This window comes from Macadamia integrifolia, chromosome 14, assembly GCF_013358625.1.
Source record: "Macadamia integrifolia cultivar HAES 741 chromosome 14, SCU_Mint_v3, whole genome shotgun sequence".
NCBI lineage: Eukaryota > Viridiplantae > Streptophyta > Magnoliopsida > Proteales > Proteaceae > Macadamia > Macadamia integrifolia.
Window position 1 is genome coordinate 3,603,655 of NC_056570.1, and position 15,839 is coordinate 3,619,493.

Genomic DNA, 15,839 nt, shown 5'->3' on the forward strand with positions numbered 1-15,839 from the left:
CTAATGATATCATCAGTAGGAAGCTTCTGGTGACACAGCCGCTAGCCATAGGTTGACTGACGAGGAGAGAGGCCTTTCATCCAGACCAGCTCATGCCAAGGAACCTTGGGATTTCGGCGGCGAATATCATTCCAGGCGGAGAAAGTACTGAATTGACCAAAGGTAGAGAGGGTCCAAATACATTTATCTTTTATGTTACCTCTAGGGATATTGATAGTTGAAGCAGCTAGAAAAAAATCTTGAAGAAGAGAAGATGAAACCGTGGGGAAGTTCCACTCATTATTGTCAATAAATCCAATTATAGTTTTGACATAATCTCCAGAGTTCTCTTTCTCCCTATCCTCTTCTGTCTCTCCCAATTGATAGTGAATGTCTCCAAGGATCTCCATTGCAATCCTTGGATTTGGAGGGTGAAATATTTCTTGGCGATTGCCTAGCGAGATCACCGCAACCTTTCGTCCATCGCTATTAGTACGGATCGACGCATGGTGCAACCCGATACATTCCGTTGAGAGAAAAACTATACTGAGGTAATCCTCGATACCCTTTTACTTTCCATTTAACAAATGTTAGAAGTGTCACAGTTGTTGATAGATCCACAATCGAATTGACCTCTTCTTAGAATTCTCTTTCCTGTACCCTTGGTTGCAAAAATTTTATGAACTCCCTTAACTTTATCACCTCATGATGATTTCAGGATGTGCCTTAATTCCCAAAAGACCACTCTTTCAATCAAAACTGCTGCCAGTTTTCTCGTGATGGATAGACCTTCATCTTTGGTTAGAAGGAAAAGCTCAATCTGGTATATTTTATGGACATCATCACTCCATCCAAAATAAAATTTTTCCTATGGAAATTACAAAATGTTGTCCATATGAGGGTTAACTTAAAGAAATGGTTTTCTGTTGATCCCCTCTGCTCCCTCCCTAGCTCTACTGAAAAGAATTAGATGGCACCTTTTTCTCTCTTGATCCATTATTTAAAAAAAAAAAAATTTAAATTATTTAAGAAAAATAAAAATAAATGCCTCTCCATCCTTAACATGCTAGAATAATTCCTATCAAATTCTTGATTTGAAAAAAAAAAAATGATTATCTTTTTGTTTCTGTTTTGGCCATATCATGCTATTTTATTGGTTAGGCTGAAATGATAAAGTTTAAAATGGGAAATCTTTTGATCCCTTGAGAGTAATCAAGAATATTAATGGATGACTAAATATTCTTCGTTCATCCCAAGTGGTGCCTAAATTAGATCTTTCTCATAACCAAATGTAGACATCCAATTTTATCACCCACTTCCGGCAATGATACTTTATAGGATATGGGTGAGGTATAAACTTTCAATCAAAGAAGAATTTGGCCCTTCGGAGTGACTTGGACCCAGCAGAACCCTAAAACCCTAATCCAACCTGAAATTCTAATTAGACTCAAAACCCTGATCCTGCTAGGGACCTCTACATAGCCAAACATGCCCAATCACCTGGCACCCGAAATTAGCATAATATATATTAACAAATCAAATTTAAGTACTCTCCAATGGTGCAGGAATGGTATAAATAAGGCTTGCTAGATATTGCGAGGGTGCAATCGGACAAAGATACTTCCTGACCAGGCCCTTTTTTTTGTCAAAAATTCCTAACGGGCCCGCCAACTTTCCACCCACTTTGTATTGTCTTTTGACCAAGGGCCTACCAAAAATCTCACGGGCCTACCAACTTTTTGACATGCCCACCAACTTTTCAGCCTTTTTGTGACCATTTTTTGTCGCAGGTCCACCAAATGAGTATATTCTCGAGTTACCAGCCTGCCAAGAAAAGATGCTTTTCTGATGTGATTGCCAATTTTCACCGTTTTTTTATGTCCAAAAACGCATAAAAGACCCATTTTTTCCTTTCCCAAGACATGGCAAAAGCATAGAAAGAGACCTATGTCCACTCACCCTCCCTTCTCCACCTAGCTACCACTTCCATGTGAGCCTAGCTAAGTGCTAGAGAAATGTCTCCTAGCCCCATCGTTGGCCTTTTCTTAGCCGAACACCTCTCTTAAGTCCATGATCAACCCAATAGAAGCACTTTTCCCTAGCAGAAGCTTTGCCCGACGAGCCTGTTACCTTATTTCATATGCCGAAGTTCTACTGAAATTTTTAGAAATTCCTGAAGTCCCTCAAAGTGAAGGCTTGAGTCTTCAAAGCAGGAAAGTGGATGGCCGAATCTACCTCCACCTGATCTAGGGAATCGTCATGAAAGTTCGTGTATGCAACAAAAGGGACCCACCCCTCTCGACCCGAAACAGGGGTTGAGTATAGGTATAATTTGTCAACAGAGTGGGCATAATGTAAACTTCTAATTCATATGAGGGGAGAATATTCATTATTAAGCATCTAGTAAGAAGACCGGTTCGATCGGGTGGAGTGGGTGCTTAATACGTTCCAAATTCTATAACTTGACACTTACTCTCATTTCTGAACCAAACCAATTTTTAGGCCATTTTCTTATAGGTCGGGCCCACCCATCGGGTCCTAGGTCATAATCCTAGGTGTTGATTCTAAATTTTATAATTCCCAATCCCCAAATATTTTCCAGTAATTGCCATTAATATGCTCTTAGAGAATACCCTAAAGGAAAGAGATCGTTTGCGAAATAGGCCATCACGTGTCTCCGAGTTGGGATGTAGCGGTACGGGGCCCATAGACTCAAAAAAGGGTGGGGTCGAGGGTTTGAACTCCAACCGTTACCCTTAGACCCTAACCCAACCATACCTTGGTCAGAATACCAAGACCTTTTTCTTTTCTTTTTTTGAGCATAAATTCGAAATAGACTACAAGGTTTAGCCTAATATCTTAGAAATGTTGTAAACAGGACATGAACTCCAACACTACCATGAAACGCAGCATGACTCTAAGACAAAGTCAGATTACCACTTAGATTCCAATTTGATTGTGGAACAACTCCAACACTGCCAGGACCTTATTCCAAGCACATCTTGCATCATTGTGACAGATGAGAGTTTTAAGGAAGACACTAGCAGGACTACATGGGCAAACAAATTACTCTAAAATGGCTCTTGTATTTGTGTTTCCCTGAACTCAGACTTTGCTAGGAGTACACAAGAATCAAATATCAGAGGTATTCTTGAAGGAATTCATCAAGCAAGGTGATTAGGGATCACTATTGTCATTGTTTGGTCAGACTATGGGAGGTGTTTTCAATGTATGATTAAGATCAACCCAAGGGGGTAGCGCAGTTGGTGAGCAAAGAACTTGGTACGAGCCATAAACTCGGACGTCCTAAGTTCGACTCTCACTAGACACACCTTGGACCACTCACGGGGTGTTTAATGCTCTTCACTGCTTTCAATGAAAATTAATATGAACCCGTGGAACTAATCAAGCTGAAAAAATATATGATTAAGATATAGAAAGTTAGCCATTGAGTTTATTTACCCTCCTGTTGGACTTAAAATATATAACATAAGATTTTGAAGGTTACGTCTGATGTTCCTTTTACTTTTCTTATTTTATAAATATACATTTCCAAGTCAAATAAATAAGTAAATAAAAATTAATTAATCAACAGGCTGGAAATTCTTACTTAACAAAAATAAAAAAGTTAACAATAACTATCCACATATAAGTCACATTAGTAGATTTACTAATTTAAAAATTCAAATTCCTCAAACTAATCCTCTTTTCTTCATTTTTTTCCATTGAATTAATCCCATTAGAATTAACAATATATGAACCATATTATTAGTTAATACTAATCTAATATAACTACTAATAATTAATTTTCCACATTGGAATATTACTCAGTTACCCTTAAGTACTCACATACCTCAACTCCCTCCTTATAGTTCAACACACGAGATGGGTCTGTCACAAATTTGAGATATGTCTACATTTCAAAAATTTGTGTTTAACACCGTCTTCCACGTGACAATTCTAAAATTAATAAGTTATCAATGTGGGGTGTTACATCCTTCCATCCTTATAATAATTTTGTCTTCGAAATTGTAATTATCCACACCTATTGTAGTCATCAATAGGTGTGGGTAATTCCTCTGCACATCATCTTCTCCCTCTTAAGATGTCTCCTGAACTATATAATTCTTCCATGGTACTTTCACAAGTAAGATTGTCGGATCGCGGAACTTATTTTCATTGTGATCCAATATCGGCATAGGTATCTCCTCATTTGATAAATCTTGTTTTCGCTGAAGTGTTAATAGTTTAGCACATGAGATGGGTTTGTCACAAATTTTTTTGGCATGAACACATAGAAGACGATGCTAGTACTGGATAAAGTTGGTAGTAATTCCACCTTGTATGCTATATGACCAACTCTCTTTAGTACCTCAAAGGGTCCCACATATCCAAGGCTTAACTTGTTCTTCCCAAATCTTGTAACTCCTTTCACAGCAGCTACTCGGACGAATACCATGCTGCCGAATTTGAATTCCAAATCTTTTCTTCTATTATCAGCATAACTCTTCAGTTAGCTCTGAGTGGTCTAGATTTCACCTTCTCACAAGTCCTCTATATAATCTCTAGTACCTTTCTTTTCCCAATCTCATAGCAATACAATGGCGATCTTTCAATTGTACAACGCTTCATATAGTGTCATGCCAATGGGTGCTTGATACCTATTATTATATGTAAATTCCGCGAACGGCAAATGGTCATCCCAACTGCCTTTGAAATTCACTGCATAGACCCTCAGCATATCTTTTAAGGTCTGGATGGTTTTGTTTAATGGGGATAAAAAGTGGTATTAAAATTCAATCAGGTACCCAAGATTGCAAACCTTTCCAGAAACATGACATGAACCTCAGGTCCAAATCTGATACAATAGATACTGGCACCACATGTAGTATGACTATCTTGTCCACATATAATGGAGCCAACTTCTCCATCAAATAGCTCTTGTGAATGGGCAGAAAATGAGCTGACTTGGTTGAACATCAATATTAACCCATTTATATAGTTTCATGCCCTCTAGGAGTTCTACGAAAAGTTGACACAAAGTCCATCGTCTGATGTTCCCATTTCCACTCAGTGATGGAAAGTAGATGTGGTAACCTTGAGGTCTTTGTGCCCACTTTTGACTTGTTGACAAACCAAGAACCGTTCAATAAACTTTGCAACTTCTTGTTTCATGTTATTCCACTAGTATATGTCTCTTAGATCCTACTACACTTTGGTGCTCCTTGGATAGGCTGTATAGAAGAGTGATGTGCTTCTTTCATAATAACCTATTTCAGCTCTTGTATACACCATATTTCAGCCATTGTATACACCTTATTTAAGCCAATCTAGCCAACAAGGAAATGGAGGATGTACTCAGAGATTGATTGACCCAACATTTCCTATTGACCGATAAATGAAGATCATGTGCTAAGGAGTTGATTGGGTAGATTGACAAATCAGACTAACCAATCAGGTTGACTGATAAATGAGGACCCTATGTTAAAGAGTTGATTTGGTAGATTGACCAATCAGACTAACCGACCATGTTGACTGATAAATGAGGACCCTGTGTTAAGGAGTTGATCGATCAGACTAACTAATTAGGCTGATCAATCAAATTGACCGAATACAATCATTCTAATTGATACATAGGATAACTCAGGGGAGGAGTTCATATTAACAAGAGTTAGTTGTAAAGGAGTTACAAATGTGCAGTTTTGGTGATTTGAGAATTTACAATTACTTTCACCAGTGAGATATTGCATTTATGGAAATTCCAGAATATAAAAGAAACTCTACGGAATAGAATATGCAGCTCTAACATATCAAACAACAACATGCATTTATCTTTTTCTTTTCCCTTTTAAGTAGATTAGTCTTAGTCTTTGTCTTTAACTTCCTTTAGCATATTAGTTGTTTCTTTATATTTTCTTAGCAAAGACCATGATGGCTTATACTTTGTTATGATTGTCTCAGTTATCATTTATGATAGCCTTGTTTTCCCATGATTGTTTTTAAGGGATCATGTTCATCTTTTTCTTTTTTTCTTTCACTACTATTTCCTTTAAAATCTTTGAAATTTTTTGAAATATTGGAAAGATCTCACACGTTCTTGATTAGAAATTAGATACACAATCCATTCGGTCATCTCTTCAGTTCTTGTGACTCTGACACTACCACACATTTCATTTTCTGCTATGTATTATTTGTTGCTATTTTTTCAGCAAACAGCTGTTATTACTTAAGGGAAAAAAAAAAAAAAAAGCTCTTCATCATTTGTCAAAAAAAATCATGACCTGAACCTAGGAATTCCATCCGTATGGGACACTTCAAGATAAACCAGAAGAGTTAAGAGGACTTCCATGTCCTTGAGAACGTGGACAAGGAGTTGATTGCCAGGATTTCAAGTCTGCGACGATCTGGGCGTCCACTACTAACCAATCTAATGGTTTCAATGTTTCATGTACAGTCACAACTCGAAAATTCAACACTTGCATCGTTAATTCCTAATGGGTCCCACACATTTATTAGATACTGTCATATTTGAGAAATTGTCAATCGGACCCTAGGCTTGCCCAGAGCAAAATATGAACCCCTAAAGGCGAGTTCACATGCTTTCTTTAAACCGTGATATGCGGTGAGCATATTGATAGCATATGGACAAGCGTGTTAAGAGATTTTCAATTACCTGATACTCATTGCATTGGTACAGTGACAGCAAACGATTTTCACACCCTAAAGTCATGCACGGAGCCCAGTTCCCAGGTCCTCGTCTCTAGTCTTGCTATGTATGACCTTAAAATTCTTGAACATGATCAGAATGCCCATCCATAGTCATGCCCAAATCTTACGTTCCCGACTCTAGACTTGCTATATGACCTTAAAATTCTTCACCATTGACTGACCAATCAACTAATACAAATTTCATGGGTGCTGGTCGATCCAATTATATTTGAACCAGAACAGGATCAGGTTAGGTATAGGGGTATCAAAAGCTTAAGGTACTTTAATGACCAACTATGGTTAGAGAAATGAAAACAGTATTCAGTTGAAGGCCTGGATACTCGTCATTTGCAAAAAAAAAAAAAAAAAAAAAAAAAAAGGGTGCTTTAATGACCAAATATGGTTAGAGAAATCAAAACAGTATTCAGCCGATTCCAATTGTGGTTCATTCTCTATCTGATTCCAACTCAATCGGTTTGGCTGCATTGTTTCAATTTAGCTTACTTAAACCATGGGACCGGCCAACTAGACTTAAGTGGCAACAGACCCAATTGCAACTTGATTTCTTTCACATATATGGTCTAACCAACATCGGAACCAGGTTTGAACTTAGGCCATATCTGAATTAGATAGTTATGCAGGCTCAGTACTGGACAAACACCCAAACAGACCTGCCGGTCTGGAACCTTGTCACCTCTTCAATTCCCTTGCTTCTACAGACTTTATCACTATAAAAAAGGGCTACCCCGCTATTCAAGGTATTGGGTTCCCTGATTAGGTGAGACATGGCAAAGCTTGGCTTTCTCTTGGTGTTAGCTTTGGCCTTTTGCATGATAGCCACAAATGTTGCAGCAAATGCACCTTATGTTACAGCTTCCACACCACCATCTCCTCCGTCATCTGTACCTTATGTTACAGCTTCCACACCACCATCTCCTCCGTCATCTGTACCTTATGTTACGGCTTCCACACCACCGTCTCCTCCATCATCTGTACCTTATGTTACGGCTTCCACACCACCATCTCCTCCATCATCTGTACCTTATGTTAACCTTACTTCACCAACAGCTCATGTTAACGTTTCCTCACCATCTCCACCAACTCCTTGATGATATTTGCCTTGACACTTTCTCACCATCTCCATCTCCTTCACCATTAACACTACCTCCACCTCCACCTCCACCTTCACAATCACCACCAAAACCGTACTTAATTAGAGATTGAAGTTCAAGGGAGCTTTCGAGTATTCAATGTTTAATGAAAGCTATCAATTGGGAAGAAATGGGTTTTAAGGTAGCTTTTAGTTATTTTATATGAATAAAAGAGCACAAAGTCATCTCAATTATGTTACAATATCCCATTGGGACAGCGTACGTGTTGTAGTGACATCCTTGGAATAATACAGTTGATGTTGGAAATAAAATTTTGTTTTGATATTACCTGCTTCTTGATTTAGTGTTCTTAGGCAATCCTCATTTTTTCCGCAGCTATGGCCTAGTATGAGATATGTGTTTATCAAATTGTTAAGTAAAGGTTTTATTTTTGATAGTATTGCATGCAAGATTATTGCTAATTGAAATAGTGATTCCACCCAAACTGTCTAACCACCGGTTAGGGTTTATGTCAAGTTACAGTCCAAGAAAGGGGTTACGCACCTCAGTCCACCGGGTTAATACCAGACTTCTACACTAGGTCTGATACACACTTCATTGATTGGGCTATCTAGCTTTAAGTAAATACAAGCATTATAATTACACATGCATTGAAAGAAAATCATGGCCCAAAAATGGAATGTTCAAATCCACATATCCATATCTAGCTGCTCTGCATTGTTAGTATAGGAAAGTATAGCAAACATGCATAGAGTGGAAAATAAAATCAAAAGTACGTAGCCCTAGCATTCATCTCATGAATATGGTATAAGTGAATATGAACATAGGTTGGGGAGTCATTGCATCCAAATAAGAGAAATATTTAAATAAGACACCGAATATACAAGTAATGTACAAATATGCTAAAAAAGAGGTGATTATAGTGGAATAACTATCGATAGAAAATTGAAATAAAATATAAACAATAGGATAAAATCAGGTTACGTAGACGACATCATATAAAACAATTTTGAAGAGAAAAGTTTTTTAGAAAATCACGGGAAAATGCCTTTAGCAGGCTTGCAATCCAAGATTTTTTTTGTTAAAAGGATGAAAATTTCATTAAAAGCAAAAAATATTACAGAAGAAACATAAAATTGGATTTTTAACCTCCACCTTCGGCATTGCCATCAGCAGAGGAGAAAAAACCATTTAGTCAAACCTATATCCAGGCCTAGACTCAGCATCATGGCTGATCTCATCCCTTATATGATTGGGGAAAAGATAAGATCCTAGACGAAATAATGCTTTCGCCCTGTGCGTGTTTTCTCTTCCGGTGTATTCCGTGATAAATTTTCTCCCTCTCTTTTCTTTCCCTTCATCAATGGCCAGCACTTCAGCATCTTCCCCTTCTTCCTCCCAGTCCCATTCCCAACAACTTCCAACCTCACGTATTCCACCATAACCACCAGACCAATCACTTCCATATGAGCCAGCAGCCGCTTCTCCACCACTCATACTTGAGCCAACTCTTTATCATAGTGATGAGGACGATTCACATTCCTTGGATGATGGCTTTGAGGGCCCTCTTCCCCAACAGTGCGAGCACTGCCTGGTTGGACAACTGATCCAATGCAAACCTTATAGATGTCAAGCAATTACAGATGCCCTCCTTAAAGCATGGAATGTGCAGTACCCAATTGAGGTAATTCCTTTCCAAGGTGATCGCTATCTCTTTCAATTCTCACACTCTATGGATGTTGTTAATGTGATGAATGAAGGTCCTTGGTTAGTGGGTGGCAATCTTATTGTCATGGATAAATGGAACTCCAAGGAGGACTGGGCATTCAGCCATATTACTTTCTAGGTGCAATTTCATGATTTACCTCCAGAACTCCTAGGGTTGGACATAGCTAGTTTTTTGGCTGCTAAGGTTGGACTCCCTTTCCAAGCAATGATATTTTAAGGTGTCCAATTTAGGGCACTAGATCAATTCCTCAGGTGTCGTGTGTCGGTTGATATCATCAAACCCCTTCATCAATGTATTAAGATTAATCGATCATCGGGTGGTCAAACCATGGTGGCAGTAAAATTTGAAAGACTTCCAACATTTTGCTACTATTGTGGCATGGTGACTCATGAGAGTAAACGTTGTGTGTCATTATTTAATACAGAGAATGAGCTGTAATGCCTCCAAATCTGGGTGAGATATGGATGCAGGCCCTCGCGGGCCACCATTAAATAATGGTATAAAAATGATTGATCAATATTGTAACCTCAAACCTTTATTCAACTAATCATGGACCCACCTTTTTTATTCACCATACTATTCACTAGACCCACCGCGCTTCTGCTACGTACTCTGATCAATTTCATCAAATATATAAAAATCCAGCAAACTCTATAAATCAAATCCCGCACATCATGTACCCTATGTATCAAATACAACAAAATAAGTTTAATCCTCCAAAAATGCATTTCCTCAATTTTTCTCAATTGACCTTTTCTCTGTACCAAGCCACACCTGATTTGTGAGACATAAAACTGTAGTGGGGTGAGCTAAAGGGAATTAGCTCAGTAAGATGGAACATGACATAATCACACTTAGTACAAAAATACATTATTTATGCAATCATACTTTTCTTATACATGCACAAAAACATCTTTCATAACATGTTAAAATCTCTTGTTTATATCACGTCACCAGATAGTTTATTGATCTGTCTCAACTCCTCTCCCGTATCTTGCTCTTAAGCTCAAAGGATCTGGGTAGTATCTTGACCAAGGGTCTCACCTCCATGTTTCTTGGTGAACATGAAACTATGCTTAAAACTTATTTCATAAACTGTGTTTTACAACTGCTTTTCATATATGAAAATACATATATACATACTATTTTTTTTTTTCGCTAAACGTTCATGTATATTAATAGATCAAAAGCAAAAACTACACAAAAGGAAAAACAGTAGAAGAAACACATAGACAAACTCTCACAACCCTAGAACCCTCCTCCAACTATGGCAATGCGATCAGCAGGAGAGGGAGCTAGACACTATATGAAAAACATAAAACTAATAAAATCTAAATCACGATCTGCCCATTGTGTCATCAGACAAGAATTTTTGCACCTCTATAGGCGACACCACTTTTGATGAAGACACTTCTTTCTTTGCTGCCGTTTGTGCAAGAAAATCTGCTATAGGATTGGCTTCTCGGTAGCAATGAGTGATTTTCCAACTGATACCTCTGAGATAGGAAATAAGAGAAGACCAACTCTACCGTACAAACCACGGGACCAGCCCCCTTTGCACCATAATGACCATCGATACCGATCGCACTCAATCCACAATGATTCACACTTCATCTCTCTCGCTCTATTGATTCCCTCAATCAAAGCATGAAATTCCGCTTGGAAGCTTGACACGTTTCCTAAGAAGGAACTAAAGGATAAGACCACCTGCGCATTGATATCCCTTATGACGTGACCAACCCCTGCATTCCCTGGGTTACCCAAAGACGAGCCATCACAATTTAGTTTCCACCACCCCACCATTGCAGGAAGCCAAAGAACTTCCCGAACCCCCTTAATCCTTCTTCTTGGCACCACTATATTTAGCTTAGTGCACCTCTCTTTATCCAAACGAGATTTGATTCTATTATGCTTACCTGGACCACACCTTCTAATCTCCTCAATGATGGTAAGAAAGACTTGACCATAAGACCGATGCATCCCCCTAAATCTCCTTGAGTTCCTCTCCATCCATATAAAATATTGGATAAGGAGCAAACCCGCCAACCACATCTGAGATAGGCCAGTAGAGCTAGACTTTTGGGTCCACCATGTGGCATGCTCTGACAAATCTTCCTACTGATTATGCCAATGAATTCCAAAAACCTCTGCAAACGCACTCCAGATATGAACAACACCATCACACTCCAAGAACAAATGATGAAGACACTCCACCTTGTTACATAACTCACACCTGAAAGGTAGCGGCACCCCTTTACTTTTCACCTTATCATCACAAGGAAGTTTCCCATGCATTAGCCTCCATCCAAACACCAATTAAGGAGGCAATAAATCAGTCCCCCATACTGCCTTTGCCCAACCCACCTTGGGAGCTCCCTTTCTCAGCGCCTCCCATGCCGTTCTTAAGGAGAAGGCGCCTAAGGAGGAACGAGACCAGCAACATCGATCACCCTGACCAAGCGGCAGAGGGATAATACTGATTTCTTTGAATATACTACTCAAGAAATCAGAATTAGCCTGGGGAAGACACCACTTACCATCCGAAATGAAGTCCGCAACTCTGCTTGTGTTAAGGAAAAGAGTTCGAGGGAGAGGAGTGAGCTCCGCAATTGAGAGAGGACCTAGCCATCGATTATGCCAAAATAGGATGTCTTCACCGTTCCCCACCATCCAATGCTCAGCTCCAGAGACAAAGTTCCACATCTTTGCTATTCCTTTTAACATTGAGGATGAATTATACCCCTTCTTGAGGTTTCCCCCTTCATTCACAAACCTCACCCGCAATAATCTACTAAAGGATTTCCGTCATGCTTCATCAGCCACACTAGTTTACTGAGCCCCGCACAGTTCACATCCCTTAATCTTCTAATACCTAAACCACCTTCTACCTTAGGTCTACATATATCTTCCCATTTCACTGAAATTTTCTTCACCAGGTCAATATCCTCTAACCACAGAAAGTTCTTTATCCATCACTCCACTGTTTTAATCACAGATTTAGGCCACCAATAAACCGAAAAGTTATGAATTGGCATACTTGAGATCACAGACCGAATAACTCTACATGACTTGCCATAGATAACAGTTTGCCCCTCCATCCCTGCAAACGAGATTTGATCTTGTCCATCAGGGGTAACAGCTTATCCTTCTTGATAGTGCCTTTGAAGATCTCAACCCCAAGGTATCTTGTTGGCAGAGAGCAAATGAAAATATCCAATAGGTCAGCAATAAACCTCTTCCTAGGAGGGGCAACTTTACCAAAGAAAATCTTACTTTTTCCAAGTTGAATCTTTGGCTTGAAAACTCTTGGTATTTGAGCAAGAATTCTCTTAGACAGTGGACATATTTAGATGCAGCGTTCATGAAGAGAAAAATGTCATCCATGAAAAGCAGATGACTAGGGACACTTGCATCTCTCAGACCAAGGAGAGCCTTCAACTTCCCCTCCTTCAATAGACCCTTCAGGCCTCTGCACAACACCTCCTCTGCAAGAATAAACAGCATTGGGGAGACCAGATCCCCTTGTCTCAATCCACGCTCCACACCAAAGGACCCAATCGAACCACCATTCAAGATCAATGAAATTCTAGAAGAAAATAAAATTTCATGAATCCAGCCCAACCAAACATCTGAGAATCCGAATTTCTTCAAAACATCAAACAGGAAATCCCATGACAAAGTGTCATAGGCCTTCTGCACATCCACTTTAATACCCATTCCACTACCCCTAACAGAGGTATGTAACAAGTTTGCAAGCTCAGAAGCTAAGCCAATGTTTGCTGAGATAATCTTACCTTTCTGAAACGCCCCTTGCGCATTTGACACCAAGCGAGGGAGAAGACAAGATAACCTCTCAGCCATAATCTTTGACAGAACCTTGCAGAAGAAATTTGCCATGCAGATGAGACGAAACTTATCCAAGGAAGCAGCCCCCTCCACCTTTGGAATTAGAGTCACAAACCTATTGTTCAGCCCATTCGGAAGCTTCCCAGCAAGGAAGAAAGCCACCACTACTCCGCAGAAATCCTCTCCTATTATCTCCCAACACTGCTTGAAAAAAGCTCCAGGAAACCCATCAAGGCTAGGAGAGCAATCAGGGTCCAGCCCCCAAACCACCTTCTTAATCTCATCCCTCTCAGGGATCGCTTCTAAGATCAAGGAATCTTCCCTATTCACCTCTTTCAGAATGACTTGCAACAGATCCATATGAGATACACAATGATCAGCCTTATGGAATTTGTCAAAGAAGTGAGACACATACTCCGCCATCTGCATCTGCTTAGAGACCATCGAGCCATCTTGTTTTTTCAACGAATGAATGCTACTTTTTGCACATCGCACCTTGACCGATAAGTGGAAGAACTTTGAATTGCGGTCACCTAATTTTGCCCACTTACAACGAGCCTTTTGAGCCCAAATATTTTCATGTAAATCCACCGCTTTTAATAGCCTTGTCATTGCCTCTGCTTTCCTGGAATATAGATCATCTGACATCCCCACCTGATCAATGACCCTCTGAACTTCCTCCACTCCTTCAGTAGCTTCCTTTAGGGTCACATCAATATTTGGAAACACCTACCTCGCCCACCCCTTTAGAGTGCCCTTTACAGCTTTAAGCTTCTGGGCGAGTCTGCCAATGGGACCGCCTTTGACCTCCCTAGACCATACCTCCCTCACCAGGCCCTCAAAGGAATCCTCCTCCATCCAAAAATGATGGAAGCGAAAGGGGGCATTTCTAGGCTTGGGGACATCGGCCGAAGAAAATAATATAGGAGCATGGTCCGATACCGATCTATGGAGCACCTGCTGTCTGCAATCACCAAAAACATCCAACCATTAAGCATTGAAGAAGCATCTGTCAAGCACTGCAGCCACATGCCCTCTACATCTATTATTAGTCTAGGTAAATTTCGGACCCTGAGAAGGAGAGCTGATCCGATCACATGCGTCCACCATAGCTTGGAACTCAGCTGCGGCACCCACATTAAATCTACCTGGATCCCTCTTCTCATGGGAGTACAGTGTAGCATTGAAGTCCCCTACAACCGTCCATGGAAGGGACAGGGCAGCCACTGACCCCAACTCCACCCAAAGATTTCTATGATCAGCCCTAAAACAAGAAGCGTGGATCATAGAAATCAACACCTACCAACCATTCCAAACCATTGAAACGGAAATCTGTTGCTCAAAAGATTGCAACACTACAGGCCTCTGAAGAGAATTTTTCCAAACGACCCAAAGGTTTGGCACTTTGTCGCGACGGGAATTATGGATTAGCTCTGACATGAAACCCAACTGATTAAATAAATTAGAAGGGAATGATATCGAATCTACCATAGGTTCCACTATACACACCACATCAAGAGAGTGCTCACGGAGAAAAAGTTGCAATGCTCTAGAGGCCACTATCTTCTTTACACCCTGGATATTCCAATAGAAAATCCGCATAATTAAGTGTTTTTTTCTTTCGTCTTGTCAAACCTCGAGGTCTGACCACCACTTATGTTATTTCTTCCCCTTTTCTCCCCCACTTCTTTCCCTTTCTCGATAATCGCAGCCGCTTTTTCAACAGCGTGAGCCCCCATCTGAGCGATCTCATTCTGCTCAAAGGAAAGTGCAAAGGGGCAGAAAGCTCCTTGTTGGTGGAAAAGCAACCACCCCTCCCTACCAAACCTCCATGGGTACCCTCTAGGATCACCCTTGTTCTCTTAGGGCCCGTGGAAACCCTCACTGCACCCTGTGAAGAGGGTGTTACTACATTGTTCGCCTGCTACTGCATCTTTGCCTGACCAGAGGTAGGAGGGGGTCCAACTTGGTTTGGTTCTCCTTCCTTGAATTTATCAGAATGGTCTGATTCTGAACTAGTCTCAGAACTGGAATCAGAATCAGATCATTACACCTCAGCATCAGAAGTCTCCACCTCATACTCATAATTGGAAGATTCCTTATTAGCCTCCTCCCTATCTTGCGGCTCCTCACCATCAGTTGTTTCCTTATTCGATTTCCCACCCCCATGAGCTAATCCCAAGTTACCCAAATTGGGTAGATTTGAATGAGGAATTGAGGCAATCAAATCAATTAAGATTTCTCCTTCCTCTAAATTAGGTAACCAAGGGATGTTAATTATGGGAGCAAATACACCTATCACTCCTCTTTCAGTGTTACGGAAGGAATGAGAGACGTTATTCTAATTTGAAACCGAAAGATTTTGTTCACTTCTTTCCAAAGATGAAATAACTCGACCAGGTGAGTTATTCGGTCTCGAGTTGACTCTGTCTTCTTCGTACACCGCCCCTGGGATCCCAGCCTTG

At 40.1% G+C, this 15,839-nt stretch overlaps 1 protein-coding gene across 1 annotated transcript; it reads left to right on the plus strand.

Annotated features, from left to right (window-relative positions):
• Nucleotides 1-7,472: 7,472 nt before the first annotated feature.
• LOC122061695 (leucine-rich repeat extensin-like protein 6) lies at nt 7,473-7,796 on the plus strand. Its single transcript, XM_042625111.1, has one exon. The coding sequence runs from the start codon at nt 7,473-7,475 to the stop codon at nt 7,794-7,796; it is 324 nt and encodes a 107-aa protein (XP_042481045.1).
• Nucleotides 7,797-15,839: the final 8,043 nt, after the last annotated feature.

Bases quoted from the DNA above. Each gene is read 5' to 3' on its own strand.
- LOC122061695 (XM_042625111.1), top strand. From the start codon at position 7,473: ATGGCAAAGCTTGGCTTTCTCTTGGTGTTAGCTTTGGCCTTTTGCATG.